The following is a 24,132-nucleotide window of genomic DNA, read 5'->3' on the forward strand; positions in this document are numbered from 1 at the left end:
GTTTACTTCTTACGTTATGTTCAATATTGGGAAATGATGTGATAGATTAAAATTGAGCACCAACCGTACCCGGCTAATTTGAATCAACGCCATGTATTCATTCTGAAATCTAGCAAAAACACTAGGCTTCCGGGGATCAGTAGGTTCTGATTAATTATCATAAATCAAGAATACTACTTTCTGGTAGATTGTGCTCAGATCTATTCAATCATATCACTAAAGTATTGTAAATATAGATATATATGAATTTGTGGAGTAAGAGATCAATATAACTAGACCCAAGACCCAACTCGCTTAGGAAATCCCAGTCTCTCCGAGACCGATCCGTCCACGGTCCCGTCCACTCCACCGGAATCAAATGAAAATCGATTATCGCATCGCTGTGATTTTTTTTAAGGGCAAAGTTCAACTTTACCATAAAACAAACAACAAATAATTGAATTTAAAGGTTTTGAAGTGTGACAATTTTTAGTCTTTATTTATTGATCGTGCACTATTTCTTATTGTTCTTAAGACTTTAATTTGATACGGAGATTAGTGATTAAGTTTTCCAATTGAAAGTTATACTCATAGATTTTCAATTTGACATATATATATAAAAAGCTGGAGAGAATTCAAATTTAAATTTTTGAAAACAAATTTTAACCAATTATTCATTTCAACAATCCATTATACATTTCAATTAAAGAAAACATAATAAAATCATATATACACAATGCGTCCAACATCAATTAGCCTGAGACATGTTCCATTAATTAAATTTATTGGTGGTAGACATCCACGTCCAAGTGAGTACAAAATAATTACCTACTATATTATGATGGAGTTAAAGAACATTGAATTTTATATACTAACATCAAAGCTTTAGCAAATTTAGATAGATCAGTTAAACCACATCCAGAATCTCAAGGTATAATACCAAATGGTCAAGGTACTGTTAAGATTTCAACATTTGCAGCAAGTCAACCAAAACATTCAAAACCACCTTCAAAATCACAACAATCTACATCATCATTAAATTCTAAACCATTTGATTTTGTTTCAGTTAATGAATTACCAAAAAGATTCCAAAATACTCCTTTTGAAGAATCAGAAATTGAAAGTATTAATAGTGGTGTTGGTTATCTTTAAATTTGAATTGAAATCTTAAACCCGATTATTGGTTTTAAGAACAATACATTCAATTATAAACTGCTATAAACAAAAAACAAAAGAATCTTCATAACTTCACATACACTAAACAAAAGACTATCTAAAATTATGTGTGGTTTTATATGATTTTTATTTATTTATATTGTCATTTGAATTCATATTTTTGCAAAACATTATTCAGATTTTTGTAGGGTATAACGTTTAATGTAATTTGTTTAAAGACTCATATGGTGAATTGGTACATATAGCAATACGCTGATTATGGTCTACTTCGTCAATTATCGAACTTCAGTAACATCATATCTAGTTAATCACCGTGTTATATAGATGTAAGATCTCGGTGCTAAGTTCCACGCGATTGCTAAAGTCATAACCTCTAAATTCCAATCATATTATATAGCTAAATAGCTACAATAAAGAATGCGGAAAAATGAATCATTTATATAATATTGAAAGCAGCAGAATGTAATTTTTGTAATCAACATTCATTGACAGCTAACTCATATATAAGTATTAATTGGTATGGATGCTAGTGAAATTATTTTCGATTTGGAAAAATTAATCCACTTCCATAAATTCACAACGCTTTATGAATATTGTGTCTACAAGTGGTTCAATAACAACTTGAATATGGATCATCGTAGACAAAAACAGAATGTATAACCAATTTTGAAATCAATTGTTGAAATGGTGTCTTTTCTTCTTTAAAAGGTTTCCAAAGTTCCAAACAAAAGATCAAAACTCGCGAATTCTTGGAAAATTCACAAATTGAATTCGCGAAATCACCCGCGAATTTTTGGGCTGTCCAATTTCTGGATCTCTATTTTTGCCACTACAATTAAACAAAACAAGTTTTAATATTAAAGCCAAAATCATTTCAATTCAATTCAATTCAATTGAAACAGGTTCAATTATTATCAACTAAAATTTAAAAGATGGATCACGATCCTTTCAGATGGGGTAGACCTAACGATCAACATTATGGTCAATATAACAATGCCATTGCCAATGCTGGTATAAATACTCATAATGAACAAAGTATGCCAAAAATGAATACTCAACAACCAATTGTTACTGGTACTTCAGTTATAGCTATAAAATATAAAGATGGTATAGTGATTGCAGCTGATAATTTAGGTTCATATGGTTCTTTAGCAAGATTTACTGATGTTGAAAGATTATTCCCAACTGGTGATAATGCAGTTGTTGGTATTAGTGGTGATATATCAGATTTACAATATGTTAGTAGATTATTAGATGATTTAGAAATTGAACATAATTATGATTCTGATGGTCATCAGTTAAAAGCTTCTCATATACATGAATATTTACAAAAAGTTTTCTATCATAGAAGATCCAAGATGGATCCTTTATGGAATTCTGTTATTGTTGCTGGATTAGATGATGATAAACCATTTTTAAAATATGTTGATTTATTAGGTGTTACATATTCTGCTCCAACTTTAGCTACAGGTTTTGGTGCATATTTAGCTGTTCCATTATTAAGAAAAGTTGTTGATAAAGAAGAAGATGTTGCAAATGTTGATGAAGAAACTGCAACTAATGCAATTAGAGAATGTATGAAAGTTTTATATTATAGAGATGCAAGATCTTTAGATAAATATACTTTAGTTACAATTTCTAAAACTAATGGTGTTAAAGTTGAAAAAAATCAACAATCAAAAGAACAAAGTTGGAGATTTGCTAAAGATATTAAAGGTTATGGCACACAAGTTGTATAGATTACAATATTGATTGATGTTATGAAGTAATAGATTAATAATCGTATTGAATCTGATTTTCAGTATATATATAATCGGATTTATTTATATAATCGCGTGGTCTCTCATCTTCTTTCCCTATTGGTTACTATATGATGGAAATGGAAACCCAAATGGAAAGTCAAATGGAAGCCTTAAATAACTCTTCCATGCGTATAATAGCCACGATGCATCACCAGTCTAAAAAATAAACCACATTTTAAGCCATTTGAAACATTTACGAACCTGGTTTAAATAAATTGGTGTGATTGAATTGAAATAAGTTATAACCAATAAAGTTTTGTTCAATCTCGTATTCCAAAGGGAATTAAAACTCGCGTATCGAAAACTCTTTCTAGAAGGATCCTGCCTAATTTCAATTCCCGTCTGTCTAGAAGTTTTAGTGGCTCTCGAGTCTCCACCTACGCTCCGCCTATCTCCACCTAGCTCTCACTGTTTAGCCGTCCAACCCCTGCTTATCCTCTGCCTAGCGTTTAGGCAGACTTCGGCATAGAAAAAAGTTCCAGCGCAGAAAAAGAAACGAAGTGCACTGATTGTGAATAAAAATTTAAGTTACCTGACATTATACTAACTACATTTGAATAAGGAAATGGTTAAATTGGAACTATCAGTTCATTGAAAATCGTGTTGATAATTTGGTGGTTTTGGTTCAAACTTCAAGAATCTTATAACTAGGGGATTACAAGAAAGAAGAACAGAGTGTGTGTGTTGTTTTTGAGAGAGATTGTAAACGCATCATATTCAATAAACAATAGCTAAAATTGGGGTCGTGTCATTTAGATATAAATACAATAGAATCATAAAGAGTAATAGTGAAAAATTCATAGTTTTGGGTTAAGGTATACGTGGTTTCATACGTGGCTTCGTTCTTTATAATACCATCCAATTGAACTGATATCAAAGAAAGTTTATTGATTAAAGGTTGATATTGGGGTCCATAATATAACAATCCATCATAATGTCTTTTGATATAACTATTCTGGGATCTTCAGGAGGTCCTTTAGAAGGAATAACATGTTCATATATTCTTAAACCATCATATATCTCTTATAAATCAATAATTGAAGATAATTTATCCCAATATCTAATAGCTATAGATGCTGGTTCAGGTTTAAATAGAATTACTGAAATTATAACTAATGAAAAATCAAATTCAAAAGAATCAATTGCAAATAAAATACTGAGTTATTATGAAGATTCATTATCTATACAACATTATATTCATCATTCAATATCAATAAATCATCATTATAACATTTGCACCGAAATAAATTCATCACCAATTGAATTAAGTTTTAAAATATTGAATTTAATCAATACATATCTTATATCACATCCACATTTAGATCATATAAATGGTTTGATAATAAATTCTGCAGCTTTCCATAATCAATCAAATAAATCAAAATTAGTTTATGGTTTAAAAGAAACAACTGAAGCTTTACAAAAATATATTTTTAATGATATAATATGGCCAAATTTAATTCATGAATCAAATGGAATTTCATTTTTAGATTTAATTGATATAATACCTAATGAATCAATTCAATTAAATGAAATTTATAAAGTAATACCATTTGAAATAAATCATGGTACAAAGCAATATACAAATTTAGAATATAAAAGCACATCATTTTTGATTAAAGATTTAAATAAAAATCAATACATTTTAATATTTGGTGATGTTGAATCTGATAAAAATTCCAAATTCCCCAAGAATAAATTCATTTGGGAATCTATATCAGATTTAATAACAACTGGACGATTGAAAAGTATAATAATTGAATGTTCAACTCCAAATTTACCAGATCAAGAACCAAGATTTGGTCATTTAACACCAGATTCTTTAATTGATGAATTGAAAATTTTACAAAATATAATTTTAAACAAATCTGATACAAGTCCAACACCACCATTAAATGGATTAAATATCTTAATTACTCATGTTAAAGAAAATAAATTTGGTAAAGAACCAAGAAAGATAATTTTAAATGAATTAAACGAATTGAATGAAAAATATAATTTAGGTTGTCAATTTAGTATACTTTTAACTGGATTGACTTATACCGTGTGATATATATAATAACTTAATAGACTCTATGCTTTGCTCATAATTATGTGGACAAGTACAACAATCATTACATTACATATGAATACATATTTGTAGAAACAATTTCTTTTTATTTTAATTATATTTATCTAATAATTAATAGATCCTAACATACACTTATATAAACTTTAATAGTCTTTTGAGAGATTTCTAAACTATGAAATAACCTTCAGTTGATAATTCAGATAATTGATCAAATGATAAAGATTCATCATCTTCAACTTTAACAACATCAAGAACTTTAACTTTACCTAATGAATTAACAGGATTTTCATTAACAAAACTAACTTCAATTGGGAATAAAATATCTTCATTTGCTTCAATTGAAAATTCTAGAACTCCATTTTCACCAGGTGATAATTTTTCAATTTCAAAAAATATACCTTCTTCAGAAATTTCAATAATTGAAGCATTATCAGATTTTAATTCAACATTTTCTGTAGCAACTGGTACTAATATAGTAATTTTATTAACTTCTTCATTATAAGTTTCTGTAACTTCAAATTCTAAAGTAACATCTAATAATGAACCATTTTCACTAACCCATGTAGAAAATTGAATTGGAATAAATTTATTTTCATCAGATTTACCAACACCTCTCCATCTTAAGACACCCAAGTTTTGATCATTTGATGGGAATGGTTTTGCTGGATCTTTTAATCCTATAATTGATTCCTTAGCAAATAATGCTCTATCAACATTTGGATGAGTTTTATATTGAACACCATCTGAAGCACCATCAGCTTGTAATAAAATTTTAGAATGAGCTAATTCTGAATCATTAATACGTAATTGTAAAACACCTTTTAATTCACTTGATTGAATAGAACCTTCACGTGTTATTTCTGCTGTAATTTTTTCTTCTAATGTAATTAAAATACCATTATTTTCAGGTCTATCATCTTGTTCTTGTGGAATTGGACTTTGAACTTGTCTTGGAGAATCATGATATGAAGGAGTTGTTGATGAAACAATTCTTGGTTCTGGTGTGGCAATTAATGGTTCTGAACTTTGATCTTGATTTGAATTTGTTGTAGATTTTGGTTTTTTACCTAATTGTAAACCACGACCTTTTGGTGCAGTTCTTGCTTTAGAAATTGTTGGTTCAACAGGAGTTGGTGCATAACTTTGTTGTGGTTGAGTTTGAGTTTGACTAGGATAATTTCCAAAAGAAGGACTTGATGGACCAGCACCATATGGTGAATTACCACCAAATCCTGATACAGAACCTATATTATTAAGACGGTTTAATTCTTTTTGTTTAATTTCTATAGCACGACGTTTTCTTTCTTCAGTAGCTTCTAATTCTTTATTACGTTCAATAATTTCTTGAATTTTTTCTTCATGAGAATCCATTTCTAAAAATGTTTTAATTTGTAATAAAGATACATTTTCTTTATAACCTAATGTAATAATTTCATCAAATGCACTTAAAATTTCAAAAGCATTTTCAAAAATTTCTTGTTCATTAACAACTCTTAATAATGAATTAATGGTTTCAGCAAATGTATTCAAAGTATCAATATCTTGTAATATATTTGATTGACGGTTTGTAATCAAAATGATGTATAATTCATCTAATGGTTGATAAACATATCTAACATGTTCATCTTCAACAGTTGTATGTTGTGTATTATTATCTGATAATAAACTTGGGAAATTTGCAAGTAATTCTGTAACTCTATTTTTGGTTAGGTCTCTGAATTGTCTTGAAAGGATAGCTTTACCACTACGAGTGATAATTGAAGCTGCTAAAACCACCATTTTTTATGAATTCTTGTTGTTATTATCTCACAGTTGTATATAGTACGTGTAATGATCTGTTTGATATTGAGGAAAATAACACCTTGAACAATAATTGACAGCTAAAACCAACTTGATTCCGAGTAATATAACCGTTAGCACTCTTGCAATTGATATAATCCAATGAGCAAAACAATGGCTTTCCAAAGATCAAGAATACCAACTATATAAACAATTTCGATCTTTGTTGTTGACGTTTCAATCTTTCGAATCCAGGAAAAATTCAAAAAAATCGCGAAATGGCAGAAATGCTTAAGTAATCACATATACTTCAAATTAATATCATGTTATTTAGAAAGGTGGTAAAACTTTGATTGATTTGGATTGGAATTAGAGAGAATCTTAGGCTAGCTCAACTCTGTGCAATATAGATCATATTTTCTGCTGAGATCCTGAACTAGTCAATGTTAAATTAGATTCCAAGGTGATGTCGCAAAATGGTGTCTGGGTGTACGCGTACCTGAGAATATTGGAAATTGGAATATAAAGAGCACATTTTAAATTTGAACGAAAATGTGAAAGCAATAACCCCCATTTGTGTCTCAAATATATCAAAGAATACTCAAAGATAGATTAAATTGTATCCAATTCATTCTTCTAGCCATTGAAAAAAAGGTAAGTTTCAATTTGAATACGGTAAGTACTGATTTTGAAAATTTTAAGGCAAACTGAGACAAAAAGAATGAGCATTGAAGAACAGAATGCTATTGAAATTGATATAGATCATCCAACTCCATTGGAAATTGATTCAAAAGATGATCAAGTGATAAATGTAGATGAAGATATAACCATTGGAGAAGGTGAGAAACAAGATGATGATAATGAACTAGATTTATTATCAGAGGACCTCCCTGAAGATGATAATGATGATGATGATCATGACATGAATGAGAGAATTGAAGATGAAGATATTAGTAAGACAGAACAATTAGAAGATGAAGAAATTGGGGATGATCCAGAGTCAGCTACTATACAAAATGAACAAGATTATGATATGGATGGTCAAAATAATGAATCCACTATTTATTATGAAGCTATGAATACTACTACAAATGCTGAATCTCCAATTGATTATATATCACCAGAAAAGATAAATGATGATGTGGTAGATAATGAAAACAAATCAATTGAAACTAATGATGATACGGCTAGTGGTCAAGTGGAAGAATTAGATGATGATCAAGCAGATACTACTTTGAATGAACCTCATCAAGATCAAGACCAACATCAAAATTCCACAGAATTAGATGAAATAAACCATGTTGAAGCTTTATCAAATGATAGTATAAACCAAGAACACGAATCAAAAGAGACAATTGATGAAACAAGTAAAAATTCCAATGATGGTGATGATGTGGGTGTTACTTCAAAGATTAAGGGTTCAAATGCTACTACAATCGATGATAAACCTGATCCAGTTGAAGACATAACAACCATTGATAATCTTGAGAATGACTCAAATCAAGAAATATCTAATGATGAACCAGCCAATGGTGATGTATCAGAGGTAAAAGAGTCACACAATGATGTTGCTGATTTGAATAAAGTGGATGGAAATGCTAAAGAAAATGTTGAAGAAGTTGATTTACAAGAACCTATTGAAACTCAAACCGAAGAGAAAGTGGATGAGGTTGAAGTGCCTAAAGAAGATGGAGGAGCTGTACAAGATATCAAAGAAGAGATAGTGGCTGGTGAGGATAAGGAAAATGATGATGATAAACAGGAAATCGAAGAGGAACACCATGAAGCGCTTATACGAGAAGAAAAAGAAGAACAAGAAGAATCCAAAGTTGATGATCAAGAAGGTCACAAGGTTCCACAAGAAGATCAACATAACCAAGAAGAAGAAGAACATGCTGCCATAGATCATACATCCCCAACAAGCTCACAAAATGTTGACTATTGTCCTATTCCAATCTTATTACGTACAAATGTTTTCCCATACTTGTTATGTCCAGTATCACCAGACGTTCATGAAAAATTAACATCAGAACTTGAGAATGTTATAACTTTATTTGATGATTCTTCAGTATTACAATTTACATTAACACAAATCTTGGAACAAGTTAAAGAAATTTTCAAAGAGAATGATAATCCTTTTGATGAAGATGAAGAACTTGTTTTAACATTTAAAGAGTTTGGAAACACTTCAATTGAAGAAACTAGTGTTCTTGCTGATACCTTATATATTTATGATATCATTGAAATGTTTCAAATTGTGATTGATAATGCTGATGGTGAATCAAGACCAGATTGTTTATACATTGACTTGAATTCTAGAAAAAGCTTTAGAAGTCAAATGAGTAAGATATGGGCTTTGAAGAAACATTCAGAGAATGATCATCAAGCTGAAGAAGGTACAACTAATGAAGAATTTAAACGTGATGAAACTATTGATTTTGAGCTGAGTGAGGATGAACCAGATGCTGAAAATGATGTTGTGGATGATGAAAAGGATGAAGAAACCTCTGTGAAGAATGATGTTGATGTTTCTAAATCTTCTGTTGAATCTGGTGATTCTGCTAAACGCCCAATTGATGAGATTGAAAATGGAGAAGACGCTGCTGAATCATCAACAAAGAGACAAAAGGAAGAACAATGAAATTTATCTTATAATTGTATAATCTGTCTACTAAATTATCACATTTCTCTCATGAAGCTGGTCTATTTCTTTTTTTTATTTTCTTGAGTATTGTATCAAATTAAACTTGTTTTTCTGTCACATTTATTTCTTCATATGAAAAATTCAGATGCTTTTTTCATCACGGCGGCTAACAATGAACAACGTTTCAACAACGCAAAAAGACGTCAATAAAGGTTCATGTGGTATGGATTGGCTTAGTGATCTATTGGAAGGTATTCCTTATTGGGATTTTGAGCATCAATTGAAAAAGAATGTCGTTGAAACTTTTGAAAATGAAAGATTAAAGTTTTTATCCAAGTTAAGGGAGAAAATGTCAATAGAAAGAGCTACTGCTAGTTTTTTAAAAGATGCAACTGAAAAGATTGATGCTAGGCAGGTTCAATACAGAGGCTTTGATTCTATTGATTCCATAGATCGATATTTGCTTGAGGTGCAGAATGATATTCCACTTGGTGAACAAAAGGTAAACGCGTTTGAACAATTTCGTGATTCAATTAACGTTAAGAGATTCACTCCAAAATGGAAATCACAAGAGGTTATTAAAGAGACAAATGTGGTTCCGAAAGATATACTCAAAATTACAAGTGAGATAAGCTCCTTTTTGAAAGAAAGTTTGAGATCTGACTTCAAGTTACGGTTCAATCATAAGCCATTGGGCAATGATAAAACATTTATGATCTATCTATTGGATCGTGAAGCTGATGATATTTCTTGTGATATTCGTGAAAGCTCTATTAAACATTTTGAAGTTGACGGATTTGATGAAAATGAGTACATGGAAGAATGTTTGGATTGTGATTCTATTTTCCCTATTGATTTTGGAAAAAGTGTTCCAGATTCTTTCCCAGCTTTCAAAAAAGCTGATCTTATTATTCCAATCATTGAGAGCTTGAACTTGAAGAATGATTCCAAGGAAAAGATAAACACGCACTTTCCAATATGGAATTATCCACCTTTCATCACAACTTCAAAAGAAACATCTTTGCAACTTGAAAAATTTTTGTTACATGAAAATTTACAAAAGGGGGTTGAGTACAGATTAAAAGCTCCATTTATGGATGATGCACCATTGTTTGGTGAACCTAAAAAACCATTGGATCTAATAGATATTGATGAATTGATACCATATCAATACATTAAACCACGAGATGCTGTTGAATTATACACAATAATCAGTGATGTGTCTGAACTGGACTTTATTGAGGAGGAACTTGCTGAGCAAGGTAAAATGTCAGCTCAAGCTTCAGAATCAAAACTACTTCCACAAAAGGAGTTTGATATTTTTTTGATGGATATGGATGTTCAAAATTTGACAGATTCAATAGTTCCAGATGATGAAGGAGAAAAGTTGCAAAGTAACCAACCAGTAAGCCTGGATGACAAGAGTATAGATATATCAAATGATCCAACTGCATTACAGAACTCAAATGTGAAGATGGATGAACTTACAGATTCAACAAATAAAACAAGTATATCAAATTTAGATAATGAAACATCTTTGAATGCCACTAAAATGGTTACAACTATGCAAAATAAAACAGATGCCTTTGTATCTAAAAGATATTTGGATGATGAGCTCGATGATTTGATTGCCAAAAGAAGAAAGAAAACTAACACCAGGGTTAATAATTCAAATATGAAGACTAATAATTCTTTGAACTTAGCTAGTATGTTATTATCCAGTACAAAGATTAATGAAAATTTAGAGGAAGAAGAAGAACCCTCAATTGCTGAAGATGAATTATCAAAAGAAAATTCATCAAAGGCACTTTCCTTATTTCCCAAACCAAAGAGCATATCGAGTCATTATATTGGTATCAATAGCTCTATGATGGATCATGATATGAACTTAAAAATCACTCGATACTTTGATAAACTTGAAAATATAGAAATCATAGAGTTTGAATTGGGTAAAGATGATGTGGACTTTATAATATCAAAAACACATGGTTTGATACTATTAGAGTACAAAGATTGTACACAAACAAATGAGAATGGGGATCTAGTATTTCAGCAAAAGTTATTCAAAAATCTTATGGAATTTAAAAAATTGGATGTTTTATTAATGATTAATCCTAACGTTGATTTTGAAAACTTGTTATATCTCCAAACATGTTTTTCTATGATGGGTGTTGATGTCCATATTACAAATGATTGTATTGATAATATTACACAATGGATACATCAGATTATTATTTCAAATGAAGGAGATCTTGAAAAATTCAAAGATGTTGAAGAACCAGGGGTAAGTTAAAGCTCAAATCATACATGAATCTAGTGTCTAACAAACAAATATAGCCATCGATAAACTTCTTGGAGTCCTGTGGAATCAACAGTATCATAGGGAATGAAATTCTTGAAGAGACCGATATAGCAGAGTTCATAATTATGGACAATCAGATAAGGAAAGAAAGATACAATCATTTATTACCGGATGCTGAACTCGTATGTGATTCTTTGACTTTTGTTTATTTTCATGAAGGTTAACTAACGTAATCTCTAGGAATATATTGAGTCCTTATTCAATTTGGATTGGCAGTGGAATTCAGAGGAATAACATTATATATGTATAGGTTTCTACATAAATAAATAACCCATTTTTGATAATTTCCATCTCTTTTGGTAATCATAACTTCAAATTTTCGAATCAACAAGAAGCGCTTTGTTACTACCTATGTCTTAAATATAATTTCGCACAGGGTGTGAACATGCACCAAGAAATAAACGTAATTAGGAAAATCATTATCTCTTTACTCCAACACTCCAACCAATTTAGGATGAGGTTCGCTAACTAAGTTTCCTTAATAAATTATTTTTAATAAGATACATTAATTATTGAATATCCATTTATGTTTTAAAATTTTACCTGTCTATATTTCCCCCATTTGAACAAGTTCACACCATTGATGGCCGCTAGCAGTTAAATCAACGCCAGCGGCCAATTGGCCGCCAGCTGCTGAAAACCTGCTAGCTGAAGTTTTCAATATCAGTCATGGGGGTGAGCTTCTGCTAACAAATATAATCGCTAAAATGGATGATTTTGTGATATAACTCCATAACCCCGCCATTTGGAGTATCTATGTGCTAACAAACTTTTCTTTAAAACTCTTCATCATTAAGCTGCAGCCACTTTCATATACTCATCCATGTTCTGAACTTTTAAAAAACTTCAAAGGGATCACTTTCAAAAGTGGTCGCAATCCCATACAAAATTTCCTCCGCATATTAGAAAAATTCACACATTACGATTTCCGAAGTATGTTAAAACAAAGAATACAAGCTAATATTAACTATTCAACAAAGGGTACAACATGGTTTGCTAATATATCACATACAACAACTCTGGATTATCAGTATAATAAACTCTCCTCTCATCAAGATCTTAAAATGAGTTGATCCAATTCCTATATGATTTGACGTTGTCGCTTATAAGAAGCACGCATTAAGGTTAAGATTCAGAAAATGCATCTAATGTTTACTCTTCAGAAAATCATAAGTACTTTCTCTAATTTCCATATAAAAAGAGAAATGTGAATTATTATGATTTAAACTCATCATTGGTGTTTTTCATAAGGTTCTTTTAGATCATCAAGTTAATTACAAAGCTCTCTTAGTGTTCTATATCACTGTGCCCTTCCATTTTGCAGGTTACATCTTAGTTGATCTGGGCGGCTAATACTTCATCATGAGCTTAATGCAAGAGTTAGAGAGAGCTACAGAAGATGATGATGGTAATGAGCTCTGGAATGGTCAAGGATCAAACAAGCGCTATGCTCCACCTGGTCCTGCTGAAACACAGACTTGGTACAAGAAAAGAAGAGTTTCAAATCAACCTAACCCTCTGAATTCTACATTTCATACCATCAAATCCATTAATACTGGTGATCCTTCATTTTATGGTGAAGAAAGTGATATCAATAAGTCTTCAATGTCATTTGATGATTCAAGAGATAGTTCAAACATATACCACCACCACTCGAGTTTTAATGATCCATTGGTTTCCACTGCCGCTCTTTCAGATAAAGCTAGAGAAATTTTTAAATTTCAAAATTTCAACAAGATGCAATCCAAATCTTTTCAAACAGTTTATCATGAAACTAATAACTGTGTGATCAGTGCTCCCACAGGATCTGGTAAAACTGTGTTATTTGAACTTGCCATTTTGAAACTTTTAAATTTTGAATCAGATACGAATAATCTCAAGATCTTATACATTGCACCTACAAAATCACTTTGCTTAGAGAAAGAAAATGATTGGAGATCTAAATTTTCTACATTTGGACTAACAGTTGGTGCTTTAACTAGTGATACAAGCTTTACTGAAACTGATAAAGTCAAAAAGGCAAATATTATAATTACTACACCTGAAAAATGGGATTTGATGACAAGAAAATGGAATGATTATTCAAAATTATTCAAGCTTATCAAATTATTGCTTGTGGATGAAATTCACATTTTAAGAGATAATAGAGGTTCAACTTTAGAAGTCGTTGTCACAAGGATGAAGAAAATCTGTAGGCCTCTTAGGATAATTGCACTTTCAGCTACTGTACCAAATATTCAAGACGTTTCAGGCTGGGTGAAATTGAACTCTGAAAGTCCTCAGAATGCAGTAACTTTGGTTTTTGGTGATGATTATAGACCAGTAAAATTGGAAAAGGTAGTTTTGGGCTATAAACAAACAATGAATGATTTTGCTTTTGATACTTTTTTGAATCCTAAACTTGCTGATGTTATAAGAGAACATTCAAATTCAAAACCAGTTTTAGTGTTTTGTCCAACTAGGAATTCTACTGTTTCCACTGCTAAATATCTTGCAAAAAGCTCAGTTCTTTCAGGTGGTAATCATGGGAACTTAGCATCAATAAGAGAAAAAGAGTTAAGAGAATTATCAAATCAGGGTGTTGCTTATCACAATGCTGGATTGTCTCTTCCTGACCGTTTGGCTGTTGAATCTAATTTCATAAATGGAAGTACAAGAATCCTATGCTCTACATCAACATTGGCCGTAGGTGTAAACTTGCCAGCATACCTTGTTGTTATTAAAGGTACAAAAGGTTGGACCGGTATTGCATTCCATGAATATTCTGAGTTAGATCTTTTACAAATGATGGGACGTGCTGGAAGACCACAATTTGAAACTGAAGGTAAAGCTATTTTATTAACATCATCTGAAAAACAATCACAATATGAAAAATTGGTTAAAGGAAATGAAAAATTAGAAAGTCGACTACATGTGAATCTTTCTGAAAATATTGTACCTGAAGTCTACTTGGGTACCATTAAATCAATTGAAGGTGCTATTGAATGGATGAAGTTAACATTTTTTTACTCAAGATTCAAATCAAACCCAACAGCTTATGATGAAATACCATATATACAGAATGGAAGCTTAGATGACCGTTTAATGAATTATACGGAGTCAAAACTTCGTGAGTTGGTTGACTATAAGCTCATTGAGATTGTTAATGGTGAATACCACTGTACACCCTATGGTAATGCAATGACAAGACATTATATTTTATTCAATACAATGAAAATGTTTGTCAAATGTCCTATGGGACTTTCAGTTGCAGATATAATTGTTCTATTATCTAAAAGTGAAGAATTTTCTACAATAAGATTGAAAAGAACTGAAAAGAAACTTTTTAAAGAGATTAATAGCTCACCCATACTTAAGTTTTCTGCGGGGTCTGATAAAAAACATTATGTGGCTTTAAATGAAGAAAAGATTAATCTTTTGATACAGTATGAGCTTGGTGGTCTTGAATTCCCAAACAACTCCGAGTTTTTCAAACTTCAACAAAGTTTTAAGCAAGATAAATTTTATGTTTTCAAGCACATTGGTAGATTGGCAAAATGTTTGGTTGATTGTTTTCTAGAAAAAGGTGATTTCATCTCATTGTTTAATTGTCTATCCTTAACTAGGTGTTTGAATGGTAAATGCTGGGAAGATACTCCAATAGTTTTGAGACAATTAGAAGGTATTGGTATAGCTGCTGTGAGACGCTTCTCCAATCAAAACATTTCATCATTTTCTGATGTAAATTCATTACCGGCAAATAAAATTGAGTATTATCTTAATCAAAGACCTGGATTTGGTGTCAAAGTATTGAACGATATCTCTAACTTACCAAACTTCATGGTAGAAACAAATGTTGTTTCCTCAAGGAATAAAAACAACTCATTATTGGTGAATCTGAGAATCAACTTAAGTTGTGTCGTTAAGATGAATTCATGGCATGGTAAACCTATCACTGTCAATGTGATTTCTGGTTTATCAACTGGTGAATTGGTGGATTTTAGGAGAGCTCATATTAGTAAGTTAGTTGGTAATAAGTCGTTTTCAATAGAATTCCCAATAAATTTCCAAGATGCGCTATTAACCACGAGTATATCGTGCGAAGACATTGGTGAGTATTTGAGTTAATAAGATATTTGATCGCATGTTCTAACGTTATGATATAGCTGGTATTGAAAAATCTTTTACCTTGAATCTATCAGATAAGTTACCAAAGAATCAATTGGATAAATTGAAGAGCACCCAATCTTCAAAAAGTATGCCTTATACCCTTTTATTCAACTTCTTATGATTTTTATGTTCTTATGTTCTAACTTCACACAAGAAAGTACATCCAAACAGAGTACTTTTGAAAAAAATGGAATAGATAATGATGACGATGATAATGGTTTTGATGATGATTTTGATGACATGTTGGTAGAGGCTACTAGTAATACTAAAATCAATAAGTCTAAGAAGATATCCAATCAGATTCAAACAGAACCCCAAGAATTGGACATTAATGGAAATGTTAAATGCAAACATGCATGTAAAGATAAAACAAAGTATGTATTTAATATCGTTTCATCAATCAAGAAAGTTTACTAACTAGTTCCAAGATGTCGTCATTTGTGTTGTCGAGAAGGTATTGCTCCCTCAACAAAAAGATCCAAAACTAAACAAAATCAAGATCAAGATACAAAACCATCAAAAGAATCTAATAGTTCAAAATTGAAGGAAAAGAATTCTACAAATTCTAAAAATGATAAACAATTGACTGGTGTTGGATTGTTAAACAAACTTCATGAAAAGGTTAGTCCAAATAATACAATTACAAAGCCAACACTTTCAAGATTTAAATACCTAGAACCTGATCTAAGTACACATGAACCAGCTGTACAGCGTGCTCCTGATAACACAACAACTATAGACACGGAAAATTCATCAGATGTTATTTCATTACTACGAGATGCAAGACTGAGAGGTAATGTATCAAAAGATAATATCTTGAAAGAAACAATTAATGAACCTGAACCATTTGAAATTAGTAGTGATAATGATGAATCTGAATCATCAATCTTGATGATGGAAGCACCTGTTGCTGACAAAAAAGTCATTGATAAAATTCAACCAACTAATATGAGATCTGTTGATACAAATAACGATGTATATGATGACATTTGGAGTGATGAACCTTTAGATAATCAAGAACAAGGAGATTCATTAGAGTCTATAAGCATGGGTTCTATTCCTGATCACCAAAATTTTAAATCAAATTCTGTACCAGTTGATAAACACAATGATCTGAATCCACAAGCTGGACCTCTTGTTTTTGATCATGATGAAAATGATTTGAATGAATCACAATCATCATTCAGTGGATTAGATGATATACTTGGATCAGATGTTGAAGTTGTTTGAAATAACTTCAATGTCCTAAATAAGTTTCAGTAACTTTTTTCAAAAAATCATCACCAATTGCCATATGTACATCATCAATTGTTAAATAGTCAATTTTTCTTTCATCAAATAATTTTTTTAATCCTAATAAATCTTTTGTATAATACTCTGTATTTGGGAAATTTATTGTATCACCTGTTTGTTTATCTTGATCATAAAACCAAGCACTTTCTTTAGGAACCACAGTTTCATCTTGTCCAAACATTATTAAAACTAATTTATTCAATGATTCTAAATTTTCAATATATGTTTCATTTTTTTCATTTGGTAATTCATTATTAACATCAACAAGGAATGCAGAATTTTCTAAATAAGATTCATAATCTAATGGATCCCTAAAATATTGAGCTGAAACTATTGAATTTTGAATATTTTTCTTCCATACTTGTCTCTTTAATAATGCATTCTTCTGTTTACAAAACCAATCAGAATCAGAACATCTTGGTAAATCAGAAACACCAGAATGTGGAGATCCAAAAGTAATCAAATTATTAACATTTAATCCACATCTTTCAATAGCAGCTCTTGCAAATATACCACCTTGAGAAAATCCAATAAAATCAAATTTTTGATCTTGAAGTTCAATTATTGAATTTAATTGATCACAAACAATTTCAACTTGTTCATTAACATTACCAATCAATGATGCTTGTTGATCTTTGGATTGATCTTCATCAATATAAACTGAATAAATTGAAAGTTCTGGTTTAACTGAATGTAATGCTGAAAATACTCTTTGCATTGCGGATGAATTATAAGTATCCCCCATTCCATGCCAGAAAACAACTGGTCTTGAATCTGATTTTTCATGGGTGATTAAAGGTGATGCAAGTAACGCTTCTGTTATGAGTTTCAAAACAAACATATTGAAACAGGTTTTGGTATCCTTGCACTATTGGCTTATACTTTTAGTTGTGTAGTCCTTCCGAGATTAGTGTTTTTTATTGTTTCTCAAAAACATGGCCTGGCATATAATATATTCGGCCGAGAATTACCACCATCAATTAACTTCTACATTATAAGTTCACCTATATCATCAACTCGTAATATTATTATTATATAATCATTAAACTAATTAAGTCTTCTTATACTTAAAAGACAAATCTTGAAGATTCTTCATCATCTTCTTCATTAATTGGTATTGAACCATAGATTGCTTGTGAAGCTAATAGATTACCATTATTTGTGGCGTTTTCAGAATTATTCATTTCTTCCTCTTCTGTCTTCAATACTTCAACACTTGGGAATGGCATATGAAGAGCACTTATTATTGGTATCTTCAAAGCAATAGTTTCACCTTGAAATCCATCATGTTCATTTTCCACATGAGTTGATTTTATAGTTTTATTTTTTCTTGTTGAATATTGTGAAGTAAATAAAGCAACTTGCATATAAAACACTAATAAATCTAAAGGAATGAACCAGTATTTACTGGGTAATTGTTGTTGACCAATTGTTTGTAAAAAATGATGACCATAAAGATAACCATCTTCATTTGGTATTGGTAATTCTCTTGTTAAATGTAATAATAATGCAAAAAAATTTGAAATCACAATAATATGGAAAGTTGATCTTTTACCTGCATTTCTGGGTATGAGTTGTTGTAATATTGGAGTTGTTTGGAATACTAATATGATCTGTAAATAGTTAGTAAATGCTTTATTATATTGATGTACCAAAATGTAAAACTCACCGATTGTACAAATGATCTCGTTATTAATAAAAGTATTGAACAGTCATATAAATATGTTATTATGAGATAAAGATAAATGGTTACATCTAAACTATTGATGATATCTTTTTTCAATATCTTTTTCCTAGATTTCAGTGATTTCCTAACAGCTTCAAATTCAGGTGTTGACCTTATAGTTCTTGATGTTTGATCTTGCTCATTTGACATCCCCGTGTTCTCATCATCATACATTCCAGGGAATCCACCTGGAAAATCGTTCATCTTGATCTGGAGTGAAACAATATACTGATAGTCTATGTTATTTGTGTATCAGTTAAAAATTAAATATTCGAACTTTCAATTTCTAAGTTTCTAATGATATCAATTTAAATCAAAAGAGATCAAAATAATTTTGACTTATCAAATACGTACAAAATCAAGAAAATTCGCGTAAATATTTAACTATCTATATATCTTACATAATACCTTATTAATCAGTATAACCAATTATTAAGATTAATGGACTTTTGTATAACTATTGATGTACTGCTAATGATATAATTGTGTTGTGATATCAATTGATATAAATTCACATACAAAGTTTCGTTATAAACTGAAAATCGGGTTGGATAAGTATATCATTCTTAAACATATTAAATAACGGAAGTTTCATATATACCATTGGCTTCAATTCAAACACAGTGCCAAATATTTGACATCTAGAGACATTACTCATTTGGTTTAATTCTCTCAAGGTCATAATTCTCGAGATACTTATTACCATCAACAATACTTCGACCAAAATCAACTAATTAATATGCTTGATCAGTTTCATCAAAGCATAAATTGTCCTTTCTTACATTATTATGTTCAATCCCTGCTTTTGAAAGAATTTCAAGTTGTCTGTTCAAATTCTTAGTCCGTTTTGGGTGATCTTTATATTCATTATCCTTTATGAAATCAAGGTACTCTGTACAGATGAATGGCCCCCAGTACGAATATTTTACTTGGCCTTCTGTCAATAATTCAAGATAAGTCCATCCATGTTGTAGCAATTTAGGTGAATTAATTTGTTCTTTGATACCATGTTTTGAATTCCATTCTTTAATCTTTTTTAGAGCCGTAATTTCTCTAATGTAACTCTTTTTTAAACTTTCGATGAAGTGTTTGAAATCATATTTGGAACAATCTTCTAGTGAGAATAAAATGCATATTTCAGAATCAGTAAACCCTTTACAATCTTCTTCATAATACGGCATACCAGCAGTTTTTACATAACTATGAAGATATTTCAAATTAGCCAAATCAAACATTTTGAAGAACACTTTATTCGAAATGTTTGTATTGCTTTTAAATATGTCAAAACCTTCAATTATAAGTTTTGTACCTCTGGTGTTTGAATACTCATTCAATATTTCATGATTTGAAACTTTCAAATTAGTATTTATTGGGAACAGCTTCGTTGTATCAAACTTTATGTCATTTCCACTTGTAAAATCTCCAAAAGGTGATGTACCATCGAATGATTCTTTTCCAACTTTTAACCTCTTTGGGGCATTTCCTGTCTCTTCTATTATATTTCCCAATGGAAATTTTGTTGCTTCCACTGGAATCCTATCCAATTTATCCATTGCAATTTTCTTCTTGAACCCATATCTAAACTGTGATATAATAAATGGGTTGAAAACCTTTTCATTCCATCCTTGATCCAGTAATCTATATGATCCTTCATGTAATATGTCTTCACCATTGGAAACTTTTAGCCATTTATCCACAGGTAACACTCTTCTAATTGTGTCATAAAATTTTAGTATCAACAAAAGCTGTAATGAAATACGATCAGCTGGAGTAGTACCACTATTGTCAAATAATTTAAACTTAACTGGTGCACCACTAATGTGAACTTCATCTTCATCATTACTCCACCATTTACCATCACCCAATGGATATTCGAAATATAAGCTCATATTGAAATCACTAATAATGTAACTACTAAATTTATTAAAAATTTGAAAGGGAACAACTTCACGGAAGATTTTTGATAACTTTGCAAAGTTATCAATCTTGTTTGATTCAAGAATTTTAGAAAGCTCATGACATTCCATATCTATCCCACAAATGGGTGTATTTGTATGATTTGAGTGAATTAGTGTCAATAAAAAATCTGGCTTGTATAAATGAAACATTTCTTCATTTCTCAAAATTCTAGGGTATGGTTCACCACTAGATGATAAAGATTCCCAAATTATACTTGGACGTGTTTTCTTGGTCATGTCTATGCTTCTAGAACGAACACCATATTCATCATGAACTAAAAGTAGCTGATTAACGAAGTAGAGCATTGGTTTGACAGTAAATTCATAAAAGGCACTTTTCCTCTTAAATTCAGAATCTTGTCTATCTGAGAATGAATTACCAAAATGAGCTCCCGAATTATGAGCTTGAAGGAAGGAGAAGGTACCTAATAGTGTACGTGATGTATCCGCAGCAGTTCTCACATCCATTTTGTTTAATGAATATTCAATAAACGATTCTAATTCATGAATGTTCCCAGCAAAATCATCGTCATTTATCTCATCAATAGAATCAAAAAGAATAGATTTGAAAGCATCACTGAAAATGGAACCTTCATCTGTTTTTTTATTCAATACTTCATTACCAGTAGTCATTGGAACATCATTTGAAATCCAATCGTGTACTATTTGAGCAGCATAATAAATCTTCCACAGGTTATTAAAATAATTCGGTCTTTCGTCTTTCTTTAGCTTAAGCCTTTTAATGATTTTGGATTTCAGTCGACCTTCACTTCGTGCACAAAATACAAACTTAATAACAATAATAGCTATAAAATTCAGTAAAGTTAGTTCTCTTTCCTCTTATAAATATCATCATCAAAGAGAGAATGCAACTCACCATCGTAAAATTCTTTCCTATTATTAACATCAAGATAATATTCATATTCAGTATGTAATTTCTCTTGTTGACGTATTCTGAACAAATCTTGAAGGTTAAATTCATTTAAAGATTGTGGTAAATATTCATTCAAATTATCAATAGTGTCTTCTAATAAAATGGGATCATCAGCAAAAGTGTACTTATATCCTGTGTATGCATTCACCATCTTCTTTGCCTCTTTCAGTTCACAATCACCAGTATGTTCAATCAAGATATCAGTTGAATTCTCAATATTTTGTAGTTGATTATATGGGCTTCCCACCAAACGAACATAACCATCCAGATGAAAATTCGCGACTTTTTTCTAGATTTTAAAAATTTAAAGTCATCGAATGCAATTAATCAACAAAGATCTCGACAAGTTTTTTTGGATATCAGCCATTAAAGAAGGTATTGAAGCTCTATAAATACTGATTTTGGTCAATTAGATAATTCAAAAGTGAGTCTAATGGTTTTAATAATGGTTTAATGGTCTTCAAAGGTTACAAAAGCAAGATTTAAGTGTCGCCATCATGTTTATTACCCGATTCTTTTATACCGCATAAAAATTCAATGATCATCACAATTATCAAATTTGAATCGGACGAATCCCAGCAAAGACGTTGAGTTCGAGAACTTTGACAGGTGAATGTCAAGTTGACAACTAGGGAAATCATAAACGCTTTGATTTTGTACTTTTTAAAAGTTTTTTTGGTCCATTTTCCATTATAATCCAATCTTGAGTCTTGACATATACTAACTAACATTGCAATAGAAAATTGGAATAAAGTTAATCTTTTGACAACACAAAACACCACATAATATTAAGAAACCTTCAAAAGAAAAATCCTTGTATCCAAACAAGTGATGATTCGTGTTTTAAGAAATCCATTATTGTCACATGGCCATTTAGTTAAATCTTCAATATTACTAAGTGCTTCATATCAATTTAATTCATTAAATCATTTCTCCACAAATTCTTCAAAATTTCAACAACAACAAAGAACTAAAAATGCATCAAGTGAACCCAATTTAGAAACTGATTTAGATAGATTAAAACAAGATGATCCAACAATTCCAAAAGTCCCAGTTCAAAATAATCTTGAAACTATTCCAAAACCTCCATTAATGGAAAGAATTAAACATGAAATTAAACATTATTGGGATGGTACAAAATTATTAGGTTATGAAGTTAAAATCTCAACTAAATTATTATTCAAGATGATTAGAGGTTATGAATTAACAAGAAGAGAACAAACTCAATTATCAAGAACCACGACTGATATTTTTAGATTAGTTCCATTTTCTGCATTTATTTTAATTCCATTTGCTGAATTATTATTACCAATTGCTTTAAAAATTTTCCCAAATTTATTACCTTCAACTTATGAATCAAAAGCTGAAAAAAATAAAAAAAATGAAAAATTATTGAAAACAAGAACTCAAACTTCAAGTTTCCTTAGACAAACATTTGAAGAAAGTGGTATGAGATTACCAAAAGCTGTTACAAAGGAGGAAAGATTAGAATTTATTCAATTTTTTAGAATTTTAAATACATTAGGTGAAAATCCTACAAAGGAACAAGTTGTTAAAATTGCAAGATTATTTAAAAATGATGCAGTATTAGATAATTTATCAAGACCTCAATTAGTTGCAATGGCAAAATATATGAATTTAACTTCATTTGGTTCAGATCAAATATTACGTTATCAAATTAGATATAGATTATTACAAATTATTAAAGATGATCGAGCTATTGATTATGAAGGTGTTGAATCTTTATCCAAGAGAGAATTAACAAGTGCATGTGTTTCAAGAGGTATTAAGACCCAAGGAGTTTCACCAGCAAGATTAAAAGATGATTTAAAAATTTGGTTAGATCTTAGATTAAGACAAAAAATTCCATCAACTTTATTAATTTTATCAAGTGTTTATACATACGGTGAAGCTTCAAATAATTTAGATAGTTATTATGATGCATTAGTTCAAGTTTTACGTTCAATTCCTGATCAAGTTTATAATGTTACAAAATCAGAAGTTGATGATGATGCTAAATTAAAATTAGATATTATTAAAGAACAAGAAGAATTAATTAAAGAAGAACAAGAACAAGATGATGAATCTAAAACTCATGTTAAAGATGATATTAAATTAGAAGATTATGAAAAAGATGAAGATCAACAAAGTTCAAATGAAAATATAAAACAAAATGAAAATTCAAATGAAAAAATTGAATCAAAAGATAAATAGATTCATTATACATTTTTTAGATATACAAAAAATTACATAAATCCC

At 30.4% G+C, this 24,132-nt stretch overlaps 10 protein-coding genes across 10 annotated transcripts; 7 read left to right on the forward strand and 3 right to left on the reverse strand.

The window, feature by feature from the left end:
* Positions 1-715: 715 nt before the first annotated feature.
* On the forward strand, positions 716-1,131 carry KGD4 (alpha-ketoglutarate dehydrogenase subunit KGD4; the record flags this gene model as incomplete). Its single annotated transcript, XM_011276198.1, has 2 exons — positions 716-770; positions 878-1,131. The coding sequence occupies 2 exons, from the start codon at positions 716-718 to the stop codon at positions 1,129-1,131; spliced, it is 309 nt and encodes a 102-aa protein (XP_011274500.1).
* A 956-nt stretch (positions 1,132-2,087) lies between these two features.
* PRE4 (proteasome core particle subunit beta 7) lies at positions 2,088-2,894 on the forward strand (the record flags this gene model as incomplete). Its single annotated transcript, XM_011276199.1, has 2 exons — positions 2,088-2,166; positions 2,245-2,894. The coding sequence occupies 2 exons, from the start codon at positions 2,088-2,090 to the stop codon at positions 2,892-2,894; spliced, it is 729 nt and encodes a 242-aa protein (XP_011274501.1).
* Positions 2,895-3,891: 997 nt separating this feature from the next.
* Positions 3,892-5,007, forward strand: PDE1 (3',5'-cyclic-nucleotide phosphodiesterase PDE1; the record flags this gene model as incomplete). The annotated part of the gene is made up of 1 exon (XM_011276200.1): positions 3,892-5,007. One exon carries the CDS (start codon positions 3,892-3,894, stop codon positions 5,005-5,007), a length of 1,116 nt encoding a protein of 371 aa, XP_011274502.1.
* Positions 5,008-5,193: 186 nt separating this feature from the next.
* On the reverse strand, positions 5,194-6,807 carry RET2 (coatomer subunit delta; the record flags this gene model as incomplete). Its single annotated transcript, XM_011276201.1, has 1 exon — positions 5,194-6,807. The coding sequence occupies one exon, from the start codon at positions 6,805-6,807 to the stop codon at positions 5,194-5,196; it is 1,614 nt and encodes a 537-aa protein (XP_011274503.1).
* A 721-nt stretch (positions 6,808-7,528) lies between these two features.
* Positions 7,529-9,448, forward strand: MDN10 (Midasin; the record flags this gene model as incomplete). Its single annotated transcript, XM_011276202.1, has 1 exon — positions 7,529-9,448. One exon carries the CDS (start codon positions 7,529-7,531, stop codon positions 9,446-9,448), a length of 1,920 nt encoding a protein of 639 aa, XP_011274504.1.
* A 175-nt stretch (positions 9,449-9,623) lies between these two features.
* On the forward strand, positions 9,624-11,744 carry BN7_3154 (uncharacterized protein; the record flags this gene model as incomplete). Its single annotated transcript, XM_011276203.1, has 1 exon — positions 9,624-11,744. The coding sequence occupies one exon, from the start codon at positions 9,624-9,626 to the stop codon at positions 11,742-11,744; it is 2,121 nt and encodes a 706-aa protein (XP_011274505.1).
* Positions 11,745-13,184: 1,440 nt separating this feature from the next.
* On the forward strand, positions 13,185-17,192 carry HFM1 (DNA helicase; the record flags this gene model as incomplete). Its single annotated transcript, XM_011276204.1, has 3 exons — positions 13,185-15,907; positions 16,121-16,320; positions 16,417-17,192. The coding sequence occupies 3 exons, from the start codon at positions 13,185-13,187 to the stop codon at positions 17,190-17,192; spliced, it is 3,699 nt and encodes a 1,232-aa protein (XP_011274506.1).
* Positions 17,193-17,199: 7 nt separating this feature from the next.
* On the reverse strand, positions 17,200-18,096 carry PPT2 (palmitoyl-protein thioesterase family protein; the record flags this gene model as incomplete). Its single annotated transcript, XM_011276205.1, has 1 exon — positions 17,200-18,096. One exon carries the CDS (start codon positions 18,094-18,096, stop codon positions 17,200-17,202), a length of 897 nt encoding a protein of 298 aa, XP_011274507.1.
* A 226-nt stretch (positions 18,097-18,322) lies between these two features.
* Positions 18,323-22,024, reverse strand: BN7_3157 (uncharacterized protein; the record flags this gene model as incomplete). Its single annotated transcript, XM_011276206.1, has 4 exons — positions 18,323-18,940; positions 19,009-19,209; positions 19,764-21,745; positions 21,817-22,024. The coding sequence occupies 4 exons, from the start codon at positions 22,022-22,024 to the stop codon at positions 18,323-18,325; spliced, it is 3,009 nt and encodes a 1,002-aa protein (XP_011274508.1).
* Positions 22,025-22,704: 680 nt separating this feature from the next.
* BN7_3158 (LETM1/MDM38 family protein) lies at positions 22,705-24,087 on the forward strand (the record flags this gene model as incomplete). The annotated part of the gene is made up of 1 exon (XM_011276207.1): positions 22,705-24,087. The coding sequence occupies one exon, from the start codon at positions 22,705-22,707 to the stop codon at positions 24,085-24,087; it is 1,383 nt and encodes a 460-aa protein (XP_011274509.1).
* Positions 24,088-24,132: the final 45 nt, after the last annotated feature.

The sequence above is a fragment of the Wickerhamomyces ciferrii genome, contig 00085 (assembly GCF_000313485.1).
Source record: "Wickerhamomyces ciferrii WGS project CAIF00000000 data, strain NRRL Y-1031 F-60-10, contig 00085, whole genome shotgun sequence".
Taxonomy (NCBI): domain Eukaryota; kingdom Fungi; phylum Ascomycota; class Saccharomycetes; order Phaffomycetales; family Wickerhamomycetaceae; genus Hansenula; species Hansenula ciferrii.